Raw genomic sequence first — 17,078 nt, forward strand, 5'->3', positions numbered from 1 at the left:
AACCAGCATGCATACCCATTCTCTTTCCCTCATCAGACTTGGCCATAAAAAAAGGAAGAAAGGAAAGGAAGGAGATGGCTGAAAATGGGAGTTCTGAGGTAGCTGCGGGAAAGGGCCTTGAGCTCCCAAAAATCCCTGATTTTGTGGGATTGGGCAGAGTGGATTTCACCAAAATAGGATGATTGAAGGGATGAGGGGAGAAAGGAAGGGAAAGACTTGGCCAAATTGGATAGAAGCCATTAGGGTTTCTTGGAAAATGGTAGCTTCCAGCGCCTATAAAAAGAGGCATTTCCTACCCATCATGACAACACACATCTGGAGAGCAAGCTTCCTCTCTCACCTGCAAACTCAGTAATTTTCGTGCTTTACTTGCCCATCTCCCCCATTTTTCTTCTTCTGGCAGATTGTTCCAACACTTGACAAAGTCTCTGTCAAGTTGCCGGAAGAAACAATCAAGCCACCCATCCCTTTCTCTCCCTCCTTTCTCAGCCAAATCTTATTGCAAACCTTCTCTTTCTTACCTTAACACTCCCCTTTTCCCCCAAGTACACATAATTTTCTCTTCGGTGCTAAACTCATGTCGATTTTGCTCCCATGCCACAAGCTTCTCATGCCAAGCCAAGAATTTATCTGTAAGCAGCCATTATTTTCGTTGGTGAAGGTAACCAAGATGTTTCCTAAGGCTTTACAACCCTTTCGAAACATTTTGGGGTTTGATCTTTGAACTCAGACACAAGGGGGATATTTTCTTCAGTTTTCTCCTTACGGCAGCCCAGGCCCGCAATAGCTGCCGGAACGAAAAAGCCCCTACAGTAACATAATAAAATACTAAATGAGATAATGAAGGAAAAGAAAGTTACCAATCCCCTAGCTTCCCATGTAAATCCCCATTTTATAAGGACATTGATCAACATAACAAGGAATTGATAAGTGTAGACCTTTAGGATATAAAATGAGGTCCTTATTCTAGTAAACACGATGGTTTACAAGACTAAGGATCGGTATTACAAGAGTTTGGATATGAGAGTACCATAACATTGTAAGAGAATCCCAAAACTCATAAGTTACATGATTTGAGTAGCGATTTACAAGTTTTTGAACCAGGATTACAACATTAGGGTTCACATAATCCATAATGTTATAAATCCCCATTTACGAAGATATGGATCCACATTATAAGGAATTTGTAACTCCGGACCTTGAGGATGTAAATTGGGTCCTTATTATAATAAAATGAGAGTTTACAAGATTAAGGGCCGATTTTACAATTTTGAGATACGAGAGTACCATAACGTTGTAAGGATGATCCAAAAACATGTAAATTACACGATTTGGATAGTGATTTACAGATTTTTGCACAACAATTACAACATTAGGGTTCTCATAATCCTTACTGTTCTAAATCCTTATTTTACAAGGATATGGATCCACATTACAAGGAATTGGTGATTGCAATAACAGACTAGTCAGTTGGTAATTGCATTCTGAAAATGCAAAAAGGTTGCCAATTGTATGCTAAGTTACGTACACCAACTGCCAAAAACCCCTTACAATTTGGTAATTGCACGCCTAAATATTATATCAAACTTCAATATAATACAACAATTCCGATGAACAATAGTATGATTGAAAAATAAAATTTAAGCTTTGTAAACAAAAGGTGCAAAGAAATAATTAAATTGCTAAATAATTATATAAAGCAACAAACTGAAATCTCACATCCAATATAAATAAATATTCAACACTACAAAAATGTTATAACATGTCAACTATCTAGGCAAATGATATTAAAAACATATAAACATAGGGAAATAAACCAAATGATCTAATATCCAGTAAGTGTAGGTCTCAAACTTTATAGAACTTGTCACTTGGAAGCTCGACTTTCCTTGATGAGCCTAAGATTGCCTTTTTGGTATGAGCCACAATAATCACATCAATTTGCTAAAATGTAAACGTATGAATTAAAGAGTTAATTAATGCACATGGAACTAAGACTAAGCAGAATTCAGATAATAGATGATGCCTTAAATAATCTCTAATGTTTAATAACATATATAATGATGAAAATTTAAAACTCACATACATGAAGGGTAGACAATCCTAGGATAGTAAGCATGAGAGAGGAGGTAATAAGCAGGGCTTCCTATGTAGATGTACAGATGAGGAATGAAAATCAAGCAATTCATAGAAAATTACAGCACTCTTTCTGCAGTACAACATCAAGTGAACATCCAATTGTCAGTTAGTAAGAGAAAGCACAAGGTCAGCAAAAAATTAGAGAGACTAAAAGGAAACTAGAGAGACTAAAAGGAAGCTTTTATTGTTTGGTTTTTAGGAAGGCTGGTCACTTCCTCAACGACAGGAAAATTCTTGGAAGGCTGCTTTTTTTATGCCTGGGAGAGAACGGGCTTCCCCGAATTCGATATGTCACCAAGCGGTTTCCTGCCACCAAGCCCTCTCGTTTGTGTTTTTAAAACATCACCCCTTCCCACAATAGAAGCTCCTGTGGCAAAATTCTTGGAATGCTGCTTTTTCGATACCTGATTGAGTGCAGGCTTCCCAGAATTGGATAAATCACCAAGCGGTTTCCTTAGGGTTTAGGGTTTCCTTTGTGTTTCAACTGCATCAGCCTTTCCCACAACAGAAGCACCTGTGGTACATGTTATAAAGGTTACACCAAAATAGCCTAACAAGAATTTTAGGCAAAAAATAAAATAATTGGTAGGCTTGAGAAGTACCATTAGATTGAGCATTAAGATTCTGATCGTGAATCACACGACCAACTTGTGATGCCATTGTTGCTTTCTGTACCCACTTTTCGATTCAATTTTAGCAATTTGATCCTCAACAGTCTTCTTAAGGGTCAGAGCCTGTCTCCAATCAGGAGCAATCTGCAAAACAAAGAAAAAAGGTTAAAAAAATAATTTTAAAACAATATTAGGACGAATCGTTGGTAGGAATTGTAGAAATTAAAATTGCAACAGGCTGAAGGCAACTTATTTGTATAGTGAAAAGGAGCATAGTAGTCTAGTCTGTAAGACTACAATAGATGAGCAGCTAAAGGTTAAGTCCACACAGATATTATAGTTACAGTACAGAATTAGATAATTAACTATAAGTAAATTACACCATGCTGAAAAGAGCTAATACAATACATGCACAAGCACACAGCACGCAATCAAAATTTTAGAAAAGGACGACACATTTTAAACTTACCACCTATATAGCAGAGTCAAGTGTTGTTGAACATTTAAATGACAATCCTATGAAACAAATAGTATTATTCAGGGCAGATTTTCACTGAATGATGGTCAGCCAACCATATGCTAAATGTAAGAGACACATGAACATGTCACAGAAAAGAGAGATGAATGCCACCAAAGGGTGCTGGAAAATGAGGTGCAAATGAAACGAAAAATAAGAACAAACCTCTAAGCATTGCTCCACAAGATGCCGACTATTTGAATATTCAGCTGTTCTGTAGTATCCAACAGCCAGAAGGTAAAGCTTCTCTCTCTGATGCAAAGGGGAGCTAGTGTTGGCCAATGAAGCTGTACAAAATCATATTCTTCAGTATTTTTAAATGAACAATTTTAGGATGTAGAAACCACTAGAGAATGCAAACCTACACTGCCAGTATCTAATATTGGAAACTCAAGCATCAGCGACAAGCTAGAACGAAAGTTCTTCAGTTAAAAGCAAAACAAGAAACAATCACAATACAAGAGAAAATATATTTAGTAATTTAACTTTTTTAATATGGAAAAGACTAACCAATTAAATATAAGATTGATGACATTTTTTTTTTTTGCGAAAGTAATCATTACTAGAAATCCAGAAGGGCTCAGCGTCTTGTAATTTATAAATTTTCTTGTGGCATGGAGGGTCTAGTTCCAAATTCTTATGAAAGAATGAAGTAGAAAAAGATACTCTAATGAATTTCTCGGGAGAACAATTTTGTTGGTGAGAATCAGGAAAAAAGATGGCATGCATTATGAAAGTGTACAATCACCATCAATACTGTTGTACAGAAGAGCAATAGGGTGAAAAGTGGGAAGATTCATGGCAGTGTGAGCCCTCATAATAGTCTTTCCTATTCCTGCAGTGTCTAATACCCCACACAAAGGAGCAACAGAAATGATTGTTCCATTAGCTTAGAATTGATTGAATGTCTTTAGGCATACAAATTCTAAAAAGGCTGTCAAACCATTGCAAAATATAAAGAATTGCCGGCAGATTTGATAATGTTATATTAAAATAAACAAGAAAATAAAAATAACAACATTATGCTATTTTTATTTTCTTGTTTGTTTTAATATTAGAAGACGGAGAAAAGGAGAAATAGAAGAAAAACTAGAGATGTGAGATTTTATAAATTCAGCCTCCTTTCTCCTTCATATCTCTCTTCTCCTTTTCAGCTCCCTCTCCCCTCTCTTTCTTTAATAAAAAAAATAAAAACAAAAGTGCTCCCAAATTGGCCTACATTTTACACAGAATTTTGTTTGTATAACTATAACCATGACGACCAATTAGAGAAGATTAATTAAAACTCATAATGAAAGAAATCATGAATAACCCATGAAAATAATCGGGAATTCTATGGTTGAAAAAGACATGTACAGAATCAAAATCGAGACGATAGGGAAATGTAAAAAGAAGTGAAATGAATTGACAACACCAATGGTTCAATACGCTTATGTTACCTAAAAAGTAAAAACTTGCAGCATTGAACGTTTAGAAATATTAATAAGAATAATGATAATACCTTCAAGCATGGCAATTCCACGCTGCACATCTTCTGGTTGCTTTGAGTGGACAAGTGCCCACGATGACCTCATTATGCTTTCGCTCTTCTGCTCATCTGAGTCACCCTTGTTGGCCTCCGCAACTTCTTTCTCGCACCCCTGACCCACAATTCACAAACACTCAAGTGTCTTTAATTCAAGCAAACAAAAACCAAACCAAATTGGATTGGCTGAACAAAGAGGAACCCAGATCTCTGTTTCGTTTTTCCTTCAGGGTTCTTCATTTTCTCGGGAAACAAACAGAAAATGAGCATTAGGAGGTTTGTAGTGTGCACTTACGTGGATAACGTCGCGGTCGCACCAGGGGATCGAATCTCCACCGCCGAAAAGGTTAGCGATGGAGTCAAAAAATTTGTCAAACATCTGTTCCATTTTGTGATTGCGGATGATGAAATGATTGAGTCTCAATTCTCAGGGGGAATTCCCTTGGGATTGGATTTGGTATTTATAGGTTTGTGAGGAAACTTTCAAGTCTTTTTTATTTAAACCCAAAATGGGACTTTTGAATGTCGGCTTTTTTATATATATTTTATTTTATAATTAAACAGATATTGTACTGTATTGTAAGGGAAATTCTAAGAGACTTTATAGTATGGATACATCAAGTTTTTGCACCGTTAGATCAGATCAACGGTTCCTTTTTTTTTTTAATACAAAAAGGATAAATTGTACCATTTGCTGTTACGAAATATATCAGCAATTTTAATATATATGTTTTAATTAGGTTTAGGTATAAGGATCTAATTGACATTTTATATATAATGACAATACATAGCAATTTCAAAATTCATGTAAAAATATAAAAAATATCAAACAAATCAGTTCATTAATCAATATGACATTAATACTCTACAGTTCTGTACATTCAAATTCTCAACAAACAAAAAAGCCAAAAGAAACAAAGTGACACTACAAACAAAGTTCTACACAATTAACATAAACCAAACCCTCTAAAAGGACTGACTATATCAATTTCAAGTTGATGGATGAATGGAACAACCAGAATTTACAAAACATTCATTGATTCTCCTTGAACTTCATATGCTGATAAAGCAGAGTCTGGAAATTCAAAGGAATCAGTGATTTGGAGACATCAACTTGAAATCACAGTCCTCTGAAATCCAAGGGAAATCAGTATAGTCAATTGGTGGATAGTCAAGCTTGTCAGAGAGCTCATCAAAATCCTCATATGGAGTGTAGTATTTTGGTGATTCAAATACAGGAGGTGGAGAGTTAAGTTTTTCAGACATCTCTTCCAAATTCTTGCACCTCATGGGACTCTCCAGCTGAAAACAAAGACGAAAAAACCGCATTGTTAGGAAATCCAAACCGACAAAATAACTTCAGAAAAGGAAGAAAAAGGAAATGCAGACTTGCCTTAAGTTCACTGAAATTCATCAGAAGTTGATCCAAGTCCACGGCCTTGTTCTGTGCTTTGATGCATTCTTGATGATTGTGTAAGAACCCTTCCTCTGCAATAGCACTAGGACAAAGGGGTTCTTCTGCCATAACCTTTAGCTTCATGCTGTGGTTCTTCTGCAGATTTGGTTTCACTGAGTTTGAAATGTGAGATAGCGTATTCCTGCTACGGGTCTGCACTTTCTCTGAGGCTTTAAAAACACCTTTCCTAGTGCTTGCATCATGAACGATTTTAGGAAGGCTGGTCACTTCCTCAACGACAGGAAAATTCTTGGAAGGCTGCTTTTTTGATGCCTGGGAGAGAACAGGCTTCCCCGAATTGGATATGTCACCAAGTGGTTTCCTTCCACCAAGCCCTCTCATTTGTGTTTTTAAAACATCTCCATTTCCCGCAATAGAAGCTCCCGTGGCAAAATTCTTGGAATGCTGCTTTTTCGATACCTGATTGAGTGCAGGCTTCCCGGAATTGGATAAATCACCGAGCGGTTTCCTTCCACCAAGGCCCCCTTTCCATTGTGTTTTAACTGTATCAGCCTTTCCCACAACAGAAGCACCTGTGATACATGTTATAAGGGTTACACCAAAATAGCCCAACAAGAATTTTAGGCAAAAGAAAATAATTGGTAGGCTTGAGAAGTACCATTAGATTGAACATTAAGATGCTGATCGTGAATCACACGACCAACTTGTGATGCCATTGTTGTTTTCTGTACCCACTTTTCGATTTAATTTTCTGCTTACTGCAGAAACAAATGAAAATAAAAACATTTAGAACAATCCTTCAAATCACCAACTTCCATACAAGATATGGCCTTAGATAAAGAAATATATATCCAGAATTCTAAAACTAATTGAACACTTCAACTGAAGTGAAAGAAATACTATCCAGAATCCAAGATCTTATAAAACTACGAACCTCAAATGGCAATGGGAAAAAAAAACACCAAATTCTTATTTATTAGCATCACTAATATGTATCCCTCATCACCATTCACCATCATTTGCAATCATTTCTAATGGGTACCATCTGAATCTTAAATTCAAATTCTTGTTTTTACTGTACAAATATTTGAAAAACAAGAACACCAAATCCAAATCCAAATCCCAGAAAGTTCTGTAACTATTGAAAATTATATCTCCTTTTTTACTTGAAACCGAAGCAATTAGAAGGTTAAGAACCCCAATTCAAATTACAATTCAAAAAAATTCCCCAAGAATTGTAATTTCCCAAATTACAATTCAAACCTAAACCCTAATAAATGAATTAGATTAAATCATACAGATTTCTAAGAATGTGGAAAACTCACCAGAAGTGTTTCAAGTAAGCGATTCTTGCGACTTTGGAATACAACGCGAATTCTCTAAAACTGGTCAGATGCTGCAAAGTTGGTTCTTTGTCCGGCTCAGTTCAAAATAAATGATAGATGATGAATGGGGTTTCAACGGTTACTTTATATGACTTTACACTACGCTCCTTTTTTAAAACGCGTAATTACCAAAATGGCATTTTATCTTTATCTTTCACATCTGAACTTGTTTTAAAAATAAATAAATAGTTCAGACTTAAAAAAAAGGTCATATTACGCGACTCATGATTTATTCACCCATTGATTCATCGAAAGATTTTATGATTAAATTGATATACAAAGACATTGATAAGCAAATGTGGGTTAGGGTAGTTGCCCGTCATCTTGCATGCAAGTTTAAATCCTTTTATATATATAGGGCTTGTTTGATACGTCGAATTGTATTGATTAATTTATGTCGAATAGTATTAATTTATTCTGAATAGTACTGACTATTTATCCATAATATTATAAGGTGTTTGGTGTTTTTCCGGATAAACACTACTACAAAAATTGAAATAGACGACGGGAATCTACCGTCGTGTAGCATGTTTTCAAACCGATGTGAAATCGACCGCCATCTTTTAATACATAAAATAACGACGGAAAATAACCGACGTCGTTAATACATTCCACATCGTAAAACAATTAAAACCAACATCTAATTCATACATAAATGCTTAAAAAGAAAACCTCGACTATATTAGACAACGATTTTAGTAAAACACGGACGTTTAAAAAATGTTAAATGTCAAGAACAACTATATTAGACGACATAAAAACGATTATTCACGTTTGTAATTTAAAGAATACCAACATGTAAAACGTAGAAACTGTCATGGTTCACATATACTACGTTCACTAAATAATAAAAATGACGTCTAAAACATATAACATGGCAAATTTAACATATAAAAATACACTTTTGGACAAGGTTAGACGTCGCTTTTATTTAAAAACGGACGTTTTAAAAATTTAACATGGCATATCTTTACTTAGAACCGACGTCACAAACTTCTAACCATGACCCTTTTGGTCACCACGGACGTCGAAAGTAATTTTGCCGGCGTGAATAGAAAAATAAACGATGTGAATTTAATTTTGAACGTCGGTTAATGTAAAATATCTGTCATGGTTAGACCATTTACTATGGCCTAAGAGTCCTATTTTGCGACGTGGTTACCAATTTACTACGTTGGTTTGTTATAGTCTAACCGTCGTTAAGAAGAAAGGAAACGACTTGAATTATGGATTTGACGTTGGTTATTGTTAAATACGGGTCGTGGTTAAGAACTTTACTATGTCCCAAGTATCCAATTATTTAACGTTGTGATATAACTTACTACGTCGGTGGATTGTTTATTCCCTGACGTCGTTGGTCTTTGATAAGTCCCTTTTATAACCCCGTTTGACGTGTGTATTCTATCTGAGACGTCAATTGTTTTATTATAACGGACGTGCAACATTGTTTTTACGTCGGTAATTTGCAATCGGTGGAAGTAGTATTATCCTTAAATTCGTCGGTTTAAGCTCTATTCCGTCGTGTTATTCATTAGTGTACGTCGTGAATCCCTTTCGTTACCGTCGTTGTTGGTAATATTTATTAGCCTTGTTTAAATTAATTTTAATTAACTGACGTGTTTTCTTTTTCAAATGACGGTTTTTACTTAATTTTTGCATTGGCGTTCCACGTTGTTTGTAGAAACCCGACGTTGGTTATATTTTAGACGTCTCTTTTTGTGATTTTTGTAACTTGACCGTCGTATTTTCAACTTTAACCCAGTATTTTTAATTTTTGATTTGTCGTGCCCAAAGCCTGCAGAATGAAAATGTGATCGGAATTAAAATGATATACAGAGCTATTAATTAATGTCATACAATTAACTGCATAACTAATGTCATAAATTACAACAATCAATCAATCCATATATCTTCACACCCATCTCTAATATTCTCACTCCCAAACTCACCCACTAGGTCATCAAATGTAGGGGTGGCATTTTAGACCGAAAAACCGAAAAACCGCAAAAACCAACCGACAATTTACCGCAATGGAACTGCAATCGTGGGAAACCGAACCGCATTTGCGGTATGAAGAACCGAACCGCATTTGCGGTTGCGGTTGCGATATTTGATTTTCAAAACTCGCGGTTACCGCAAACCGCGACTATATTTTTATAAAAAAGAATTATATAAGGAAATTGAACATATGACAACTTGTAAGTAATTAGTTTATTTATGCTCATGTTATTTATGCTTCTTCTTATAATAAAATGTACTAAACTTATGTTGTTTTATTTGTAGATAGCATTGGTGCTCAAACAACACAACGGGGTCTTTCAAATCCACTCACCACCACCAACACTTTAGTTTGTAACTTTAGTTTGTAACATTGGTGCATTGCATTTTCCTTTTAGTTTGTAACTTTAATTAACTTTGAATTTGATTTTTCCTTTGGGTTGTAACTTTAATTTATTTTGCATTGCATTTTCCTTTTGGTTTGTAACTTTAAAGGATTTGGAATTGGAATGCTTGAGAAGTTGAGGTTGTGAATGCTTGAGAAGTTTAACTTTAATTGGAATGCTTGAAATTGTAACTTTAATTTTCTTTAGGTTGTGAATGCTTGAGAAGTGGAGGAGGTTGTGAATTTATATATGCTTGAGAAGTTGAGGTTGTGAATTTATTCATTTAGGTTGTAATTTATATTTTTGGGTTAAAGTATGCTTGAACTCAAAAGGCTTCAAAAGAAGTATCAAAATTAGGCCTAAAATGTGGAAGATTGGATTTTTATGACACAAAAAGAACTTGCGGTTTTAAACCGCTAATTCATGGTAACCGACCTCTTTTTGCGGTTTCAAAAATCACCATACCGCAAATAGTCGGTCGGTTTGCGGTTTGGGCAAAAATTCGCGGTTACCGAACCGCAACCACCCCTAATCAAATGTGTCAACATTTGGCATCCCTCTAGTAAATGGCTCACACTCAATTCTAATATCACCTAGCACATCATCACCAATAACATCATTATATCTCTATTAGGCATTGATAACACTACCGACCAACCACGATGCATTGGGTTGTCAACATAAAATACTTGTTTGACTTGAGAAGCCATAACAAATTGGTCATTCCTATGTCCAATTTTACTCAGATCTACAAGGGTAAATCCAAGTTCGTCGACTACAAGGCCCGAAGTGTTATCTATCCAATCACACCTCAAGACTGGGATTCTAAACTTTTGGTAGTCAAGGTCCCAAATTTCTTGAATAACCCCATAAAAACCCATATTGGAGACAATATGGTTTTTATCCTTGGCACTAGCAACTTGCATAATATGTGCAAAGTAAATAAACTCCACTTTTTTGGACAGTTCGCACATCATCTTGTGCCTTGGTGTTAAATTTAACACCATTAATAAGATAGCTCCTATATGATGGCACTGCTATGCTTGGACTAGCTGCTAGCCACCTCAAATTTTCTGATACGCCATTATTGTCTTCCCCATCAAGTTCACTTTGAACCTGCAAATTAAACATATATCTTAATTTAATCTAACATATAGAAAGAAAGAAAATTAAAAGTTCAATATGTCATTCAATAACATATATACCTTAAAGCGTAGTCATTGAATGAAAGTGCTATTGTGTTTATCTTGTAGCCACTTTGTTCTCTTTCTAAATTTTGGATAAGCAGTCTTGATGTGGATCATATGTTCCCTACAATTGACATGAAAAAATCAAGCATTACGGTACCTTGTATATAAGATAAACATAAGGAGTAATAATATTTAAAATGGCTACATATGAAAAATTAAACTCATACATACTCGATATAAGGTAGGACTTCCTCCGTATTCTCCAAGACATATAGATGTGTCTGGTTCAACAAGTCCATATCAACTAAACTCACTGTGCAACCTAATAATGGCTTTGAAACTCCCATCTTCTGGCTTGAAGGCACTCCAACTGTACTAACATCAGATAAATGTTCGGTACAAAACTTTACAGCTTCTTCAGCTATATACCGCTCAGCAATGCAACCTTCGGGACGAGTTCGATTTTGAACATACCCCTTTAGCACTTTCATATATCTTTCAAACGGATACATATATCTAAAATATACTGGCCCACATAGACGAACTTCTTTGACAAGATGTACTACTAGATGAACCATGATATCAAAGAATGAAGGGGGAAAGTACTTCTCAAGCAAATACAAAGTAACTACTACATCTTCTTCCAACTTATCTAGCTTGGAAACATATACCGTCTTTGCACATATAGCATTGAAGAAGAAGCACAATCGAGTTATTGCATACCTTGCAGGCTTCTCCAAAACAGAATGAATTGCCACAGGGAGCAATTGTTGCATCAATGTATGACAATCATGAGATTTAAGGCCAAGAAGTCTTGAATCTTTTAAAGATACAAAAAAATTTATATTTGAAGGATAACCTTCAGGGACCTTCATACCATAGAAAGAATTGCAAACTGCTCTCTTCTATGCTCTTGACAAATTCCAAGGCCCTGGAGGCAAGCGAGTACGTCTTTCTCCATACTCGGGTTGCAAATTAGTTTTGACCCCCATGTTCAATAAATCTAACCGAGCAACAATCCCATCTTTATTTTTTCCGAGGATCTCTAGCAATGTACCAATGATACTATCACAAACATTCTTCTCAATGTGCATAACATCTAGGGCATGCCTCACAGGGAGGTATTTCCAATACTCGAGATCAAAAAATTTTGATTTCTTCTTCCAACAAACTCTGTCACCATCATTCTCACCAACACTTCCCCCATTTTTTGAGCCCCATATGTAATTAATATCTTCAACCATAAGACGATGATCTGTTGAACAAACAGACATAGTACATAATTTCAAACGGCGGCATAAAATTACCGTCGTTGTATACGCATTATAACGTCTATATGAGATAAAACCGTCGTAAATTTAAATGTAAGAGTGAAAAAACTCAATTGAAATATGCATTTTTTCCAGAAATTGTGCACCACAAATTTCAGTGAAATAGACAGAGAGAGGGAGAGTGTGTGCGTGAGTAAAATTAAAACAAGACGGCCTCCGGAATTTAAGCCGTCATATAGATTCTATCTAGACGTCTAACTCATGCAAAAACTGACGTTCTGTTGTCTTTTAAACGTCGTTAAATATAAACCGTCGTGGTGTTTAGATTATAACGTCGGTTATTAAAACATGCAACGTCTATACCAAAATAAAACACTCTGTTTTTCAAACACAAAACAGAGTTAATGAGACTTACGATTAATTTTGCCTTTTCTGCAACCTTTGGATTAGAGATGTTTCCCGTTTTATCTTCTCTTGCCTTCTTCCATAGCAAAGATCGATCGATTTCTTCATCGGGCATGGTTTCTTCCAATTGGTCCTCCAAACCAACATACCATTTTCTAGACAACCTATGGTTGTACTCCAATTTTTCCCTTCTCTGTTTCTGCCCAGAATGCACAGCCTCAAAATCTAGGGATAACCTTGAAGCTACAAAGGCATCCCAATGCGATTTCTCTATGAACTTATAAAGCTCAGGGGGTTCTTTTAACTTCTCCTTGTCATGCGCGAAAGGAAGGATATACTGCCTAGTTACGTTATACTTGAAATCCTTCCATTTTTTGGTGGCAGACGACATGACCATCTTCTTACACCATTCCCCAATAACATAAGCCATTTGAACAGCTTCCCAAATCTACTCCTTCAGGTCCTTGGGCAATTGAGTCCATTTCTTGTCCACAAGAGGGACTCTGGTGCGTGCCAAAACACCAATGTAAGACTGCATCTCAACAGCAGCCTTGCCATGTGGTCTGCCCCTTTTATTGAACTCAACCACAGGCTTAATCTTCTGAATTTTCCTCTTCACAACACGGCTCATTGTGTTGATACCGCGGGTGGATTTTGGCTCCTCAACAAATGTGGCTGTGCTCGAGTCTTTCTAGGAGGTTGAAGAAAATCTCATCCTCTTCAAGGGTTTGCTTTGAACTGATTTTCCTTCTTCCACTTGAGCCTTTGAAACTGATTTGGCTTCATCCCTTTGAGCCTCTGACATTTGAGCTTCCTTGTTTTGAGATTTCGAAACCATTTTTAATTAATTTGCAAGAAAACAACGACGTCGGAAAAAATACGGCAGTGATATTTAATTTAGGACGACGGTTGTATAATACCACCGTCGTCTTAAAGAAGAACCACGACAGTATCATGAAAATAGTGACGTCTTATTAAACAGTTCTCTTAGACCATGTATGGAAATAGAACGACGGTTTTATCTCGTTCAGGACGTAAATGTTGATACACCACGTCGATTATTAAGCCTAAGAACCGATGTGGTTTAGTATTACAACGTCAAACACAAAAGACAACCGTCGTCTTTCTGAGATGTGATACAAGAAAAATGCCAGTTCTTTCTCCTATGAGACGATGGTACTATCTTGTTTCCGACGTATTAATTATCACACCATGACGGTTATTAACCACCGTCATGCAGTTTGCATTAGGTCAGATTTAACGACCGTTGTGGTGTGTCGATTCTAACGTCGCAAACAAGAGAGAACTGTTGTCTTCAGGCTTCGTGAGAGTAATGGACTAATGAATTAAATCAAACCAGTGAAAGATTTCCTCATTTTGACGGAGTCTTGTTTCTAGACTCGTTCTTTCAAAACCCTCTTCAAATGAAAGTGAAAAAAAAGAAAAGAGATTGAGAAAAAACCTTTGGCGTGCAAAGAAAGTTTCCTTCTGACGTAACTTTGGTGATTTGGAGACGAAGACGATCACGATGACGAGATTCAGATGATGATGCTTACGAAGCAGCTTTTGGGAAATGAGAGGGAAACTGAGATATTTTATCAGTGAGAGAGAACGTAGAACTTTAGGTCAGGTGACGAAAAAGTTTATATATTTTCCAAGAGTTCAATACAACGACGGTTTTATTAAAAACCGCCCTAGTATGTAGTTATAACGACATACAATAAGTAGAAACCGACGTGGTTATTAAAAAAACGAAACGACTTTTGGAATTCCGAAACCGACGTGGTTATTTAAGTTTTACACGACAGAAGTTTACTTTTGATAACCTGATAGTATATGTTATCACGACGCTTGTTTATCTAAACCGCCGTTGTATTTCAAAAGTTTACTTTGGTAGAAGTGGTATTACATGTTACCACGTCGTAATGTTATACATAACTGACGTTGTTGATTTTACAAGGCGTTGGCCTTAGTTTACAGAAATGACGTGGTTATTTTTATTTATACATCTACAATTATTACAAAACGGCGATTATTATTTCAATTTGACGTCGCTACTTGTAATAGAACCGACGTGGATATTCAAGATAATTTGTATAAGTATGATTTTTTCACCCGTTTTTTAACTCTCAATTTTCAATTAGGGTTCCAACTTCTTCTTGCCCTTGACTCAGTCTCATCAACTTCTAAAAAATTGTCTTTCTGAAAGCAAATGTGGACACTTTATTTTATTGATTCAATAGGTGATCTATGTTTTTAGTTGCGTTTTCTGCTTTATTTCACTCAATAGGGGATTTCTTTGTATAAGGAGCTTGAGAACAAGAGGAAGGAGAGGGCCCAGCTTCCATATGAGAGGAAGAAACAGTTGAACAAGCTGAGGGTGAAGGCAGAAAAGGTTGCCGAGGAGAAACACAACCACGATGTATTTGCCTTTTAAATAATACTCCTATTAAATATTGATCAGTAGAGATTTGCCTTTTAAGACGAAAATGTTGTTGAGGATTGACTTGAGAATTAAATTTTGTTTTGTGTTAAGATACTTGGTTGTTCCTTGTGATGGTTTTAAGTATTTTGGCAGTAGTTCTTTCTAATAGATATTAAGAAAGATATTACCAAAATAAAATAAAAAAATTAATTTTAAAAAGCAATAAAAATAAGACCGCGGTTTACAGAGAAGGCAGACGTATAAATAGAAAAAATACGACGGTAATTTGAACTTAGGACGTGGTAAATAAATACGACAGTAGTGTTGTAGGTACCGTCGTAGTACACTCCAAAATAATAAGTCGATAAATTAATCTCTCGCGTCATGGTACATTGATTTAACACGTCGTTGTTTTGTAATATACCGACGTGGATTCCATTATATTATACGACGCGGACTAAGAACAATTGGTCGTGTTTAGTTAGGAGTTAACACGGCAAGTTTTTTGGTGAACGATCTTTATTTTCTACGTTGGTGGATTCATACCTGCTGTCGTGATTTTTTGGTCAGATTTTAACTATGAAGAAAACGTTTTTAATAAGACGACGCTTTTTTATTTGTGTGCGTCGTTTAAAAAAATATTCAACAAGACCTCCATTTTTTAGTTGTTTAAGTCACTTATCCACGACGGTTTTTTGTTACCGTCGTCGTTTTAAACACAACAACTGTTTTTTGTTCTATCGTCATCTTTTTCACTTTTTGTAGTAGTGAAATAGTCTGACCAAGTTATACATATGATAATTCTTCTTTTCTTTTATTTTTGCCAAAATCTTATATATGATAATTATTATTTTCTTTAATTTTTGCCAAAATCTATAAGACAAGATTACATCAACTTAGTATACAATTGTGAAAAAACAACAAATAAAATGATTTTACGTAGGGCATAGAGCGCATGAATAATGATTTTACGATAAACAATTACAGAGCATAATCCTACCTGGTCAATTATAAAGCATAGTCTAAGTCTCTTAACAGCAAAGTCATTGTCTGTGTATAATCTGGAAATTGAAAAAATAATTTGATGGATAGGAACAAATATATATATATATATATATATATATATATATATATAAAATTATAAATATGATTATCTTTTCAATTTCTCATGTTCCTCCCCTCTTGGTCACCATCAAACTCTCAAAGACAATTTGTGAGCTTTTTAGTGTGAGTTTGATTCTTAGGGTCACAATATGATATGAGAAAAAAAGGATGAGAGAAATTGAAAATAATGGATGGATTGAAGAGAGATGGGAAAACGAAGAAAAATATGGTGGTGGATTATTAAGAGATGGGTGAATTAAATAGAGTTTTTCTATGGAGAAACTAAATAGGAGAGGAATCGCCTAACATGTTGTTTCTGTTTTTGCGTGGGAAAAGAAGAAACCTTCTCGGAAGAGGAAATGAAGAAACCTAATTTAATCATGTGTTAATTTTGTTTTTTTTATTATTATTAATAAATTGGACAATAGTATATATATATAGGGGGCGGATCCATGGCAAAGCAAATTTGACACAAGTTTTGACACAATTTTTTAACCATTAGATTAGGCTACAATGAATGGTTAAGATTACACAAACTGATTCTTTTTCTTTAAATAATTATTAGTTGAAATTAATTTTAATTAACTTACTATAATATTTTATCTCTCTTCATTTATGTTTTCCCAACTTCCTAAAAGCATTAACATTTTCTCTCACGTCATCTTCTTCTTCATGCCTTTACTTCTGTTTTTTCTTCTTCTTCCA

General features: G+C 35.4%; 2 protein-coding genes across 3 annotated transcripts; both read right to left on the bottom strand.

The window, feature by feature from the left end:
* Positions 1-1,749: 1,749 nt before the first annotated feature.
* Positions 1,750-5,335, bottom strand: LOC148293166 (mitochondrial fission 1 protein A-like). 2 transcript variants are annotated; one of them, XR_015837082.1, is made up of 6 exons: positions 5,088-5,335; positions 4,769-4,907; positions 3,433-3,554; positions 3,220-3,266; positions 2,742-2,894; positions 1,776-2,653 (listed from the first exon to the last, which is right to left on the bottom strand). XR_015837082.1 is itself a non-coding variant. In XM_088255967.1 (5 exons), exons 1-4 carry the CDS (start codon positions 5,178-5,180, stop codon positions 2,775-2,777), a joined length of 474 nt encoding a protein of 157 aa, XP_088112093.1. In that variant the 5' UTR covers positions 5,181-5,218; the 3' UTR covers positions 1,750-2,653; positions 2,742-2,774. The 2 variants fall into 2 exon arrangements, 1 of the variants encoding a protein (XP_088112093.1); XM_088255967.1 differs by lacking the exon at positions 3,220-3,266 and having other exon boundaries at positions 1,750-2,653; positions 5,088-5,218.
* Positions 5,336-5,617: 282 nt separating this feature from the next.
* On the bottom strand, positions 5,618-7,665 carry LOC148293167 (uncharacterized). The gene is made up of 4 exons (XM_088244406.1): positions 7,535-7,665; positions 6,868-6,967; positions 6,186-6,781; positions 5,618-6,094 (listed from the first exon to the last, which is right to left on the bottom strand). The coding sequence occupies exons 2-4, from the start codon at positions 6,923-6,925 to the stop codon at positions 5,885-5,887; spliced, it is 864 nt and encodes a 287-aa protein (XP_088100532.1). The 5' UTR covers positions 6,926-6,967; positions 7,535-7,665; the 3' UTR covers positions 5,618-5,884.
* Positions 7,666-17,078: the final 9,413 nt, after the last annotated feature.

This window comes from Prunus avium, chromosome 7, assembly GCF_965620075.1.
Source record: "Prunus avium chromosome 7, drPruAviu1.hap1.1, whole genome shotgun sequence".
Classification (NCBI taxonomy): domain Eukaryota; kingdom Viridiplantae; phylum Streptophyta; class Magnoliopsida; order Rosales; family Rosaceae; genus Prunus; species Prunus avium.

Excerpts from the sequence above, each read along its gene's own strand:
- LOC148293166 (XM_088255967.1), bottom strand. The coding sequence starts at position 5,180 with ATGGAACAGATGTTTGACAAATTTTTTGACTCCATCGCTAACCTTTTC. Across the intron at positions 4,908-5,087 it reads GCGACCGCGACGTTATCCAC|GGGTGCGAGAAAGAAGTTGC; the intron begins GTAAGTGCACAC and ends ATTGTGGGTCAG. Across the intron at positions 3,555-4,768 it reads TGGAATTGCCATGCTTGAAG|CTTCATTGGCCAACACTAGC; the intron begins GTATTATCATTA and ends GATTTTGTACAG.
- LOC148293167 (XM_088244406.1), bottom strand. The coding sequence starts at position 6,925 with ATGGCATCACAAGTTGGTCGTGTGATTCACGATCAGCATCTTAATGTT. Across the intron at positions 6,782-6,867 it reads TCTTAATGTTCAATCTAATG|GTGCTTCTGTTGTGGGAAAG; the intron begins GTACTTCTCAAG and ends CATGTATCACAG. Across the intron at positions 6,095-6,185 it reads TGAATTTCAGTGAACTTAAG|CTGGAGAGTCCCATGAGGTG; the intron begins GCAAGTCTGCAT and ends CTTTGTTTTCAG.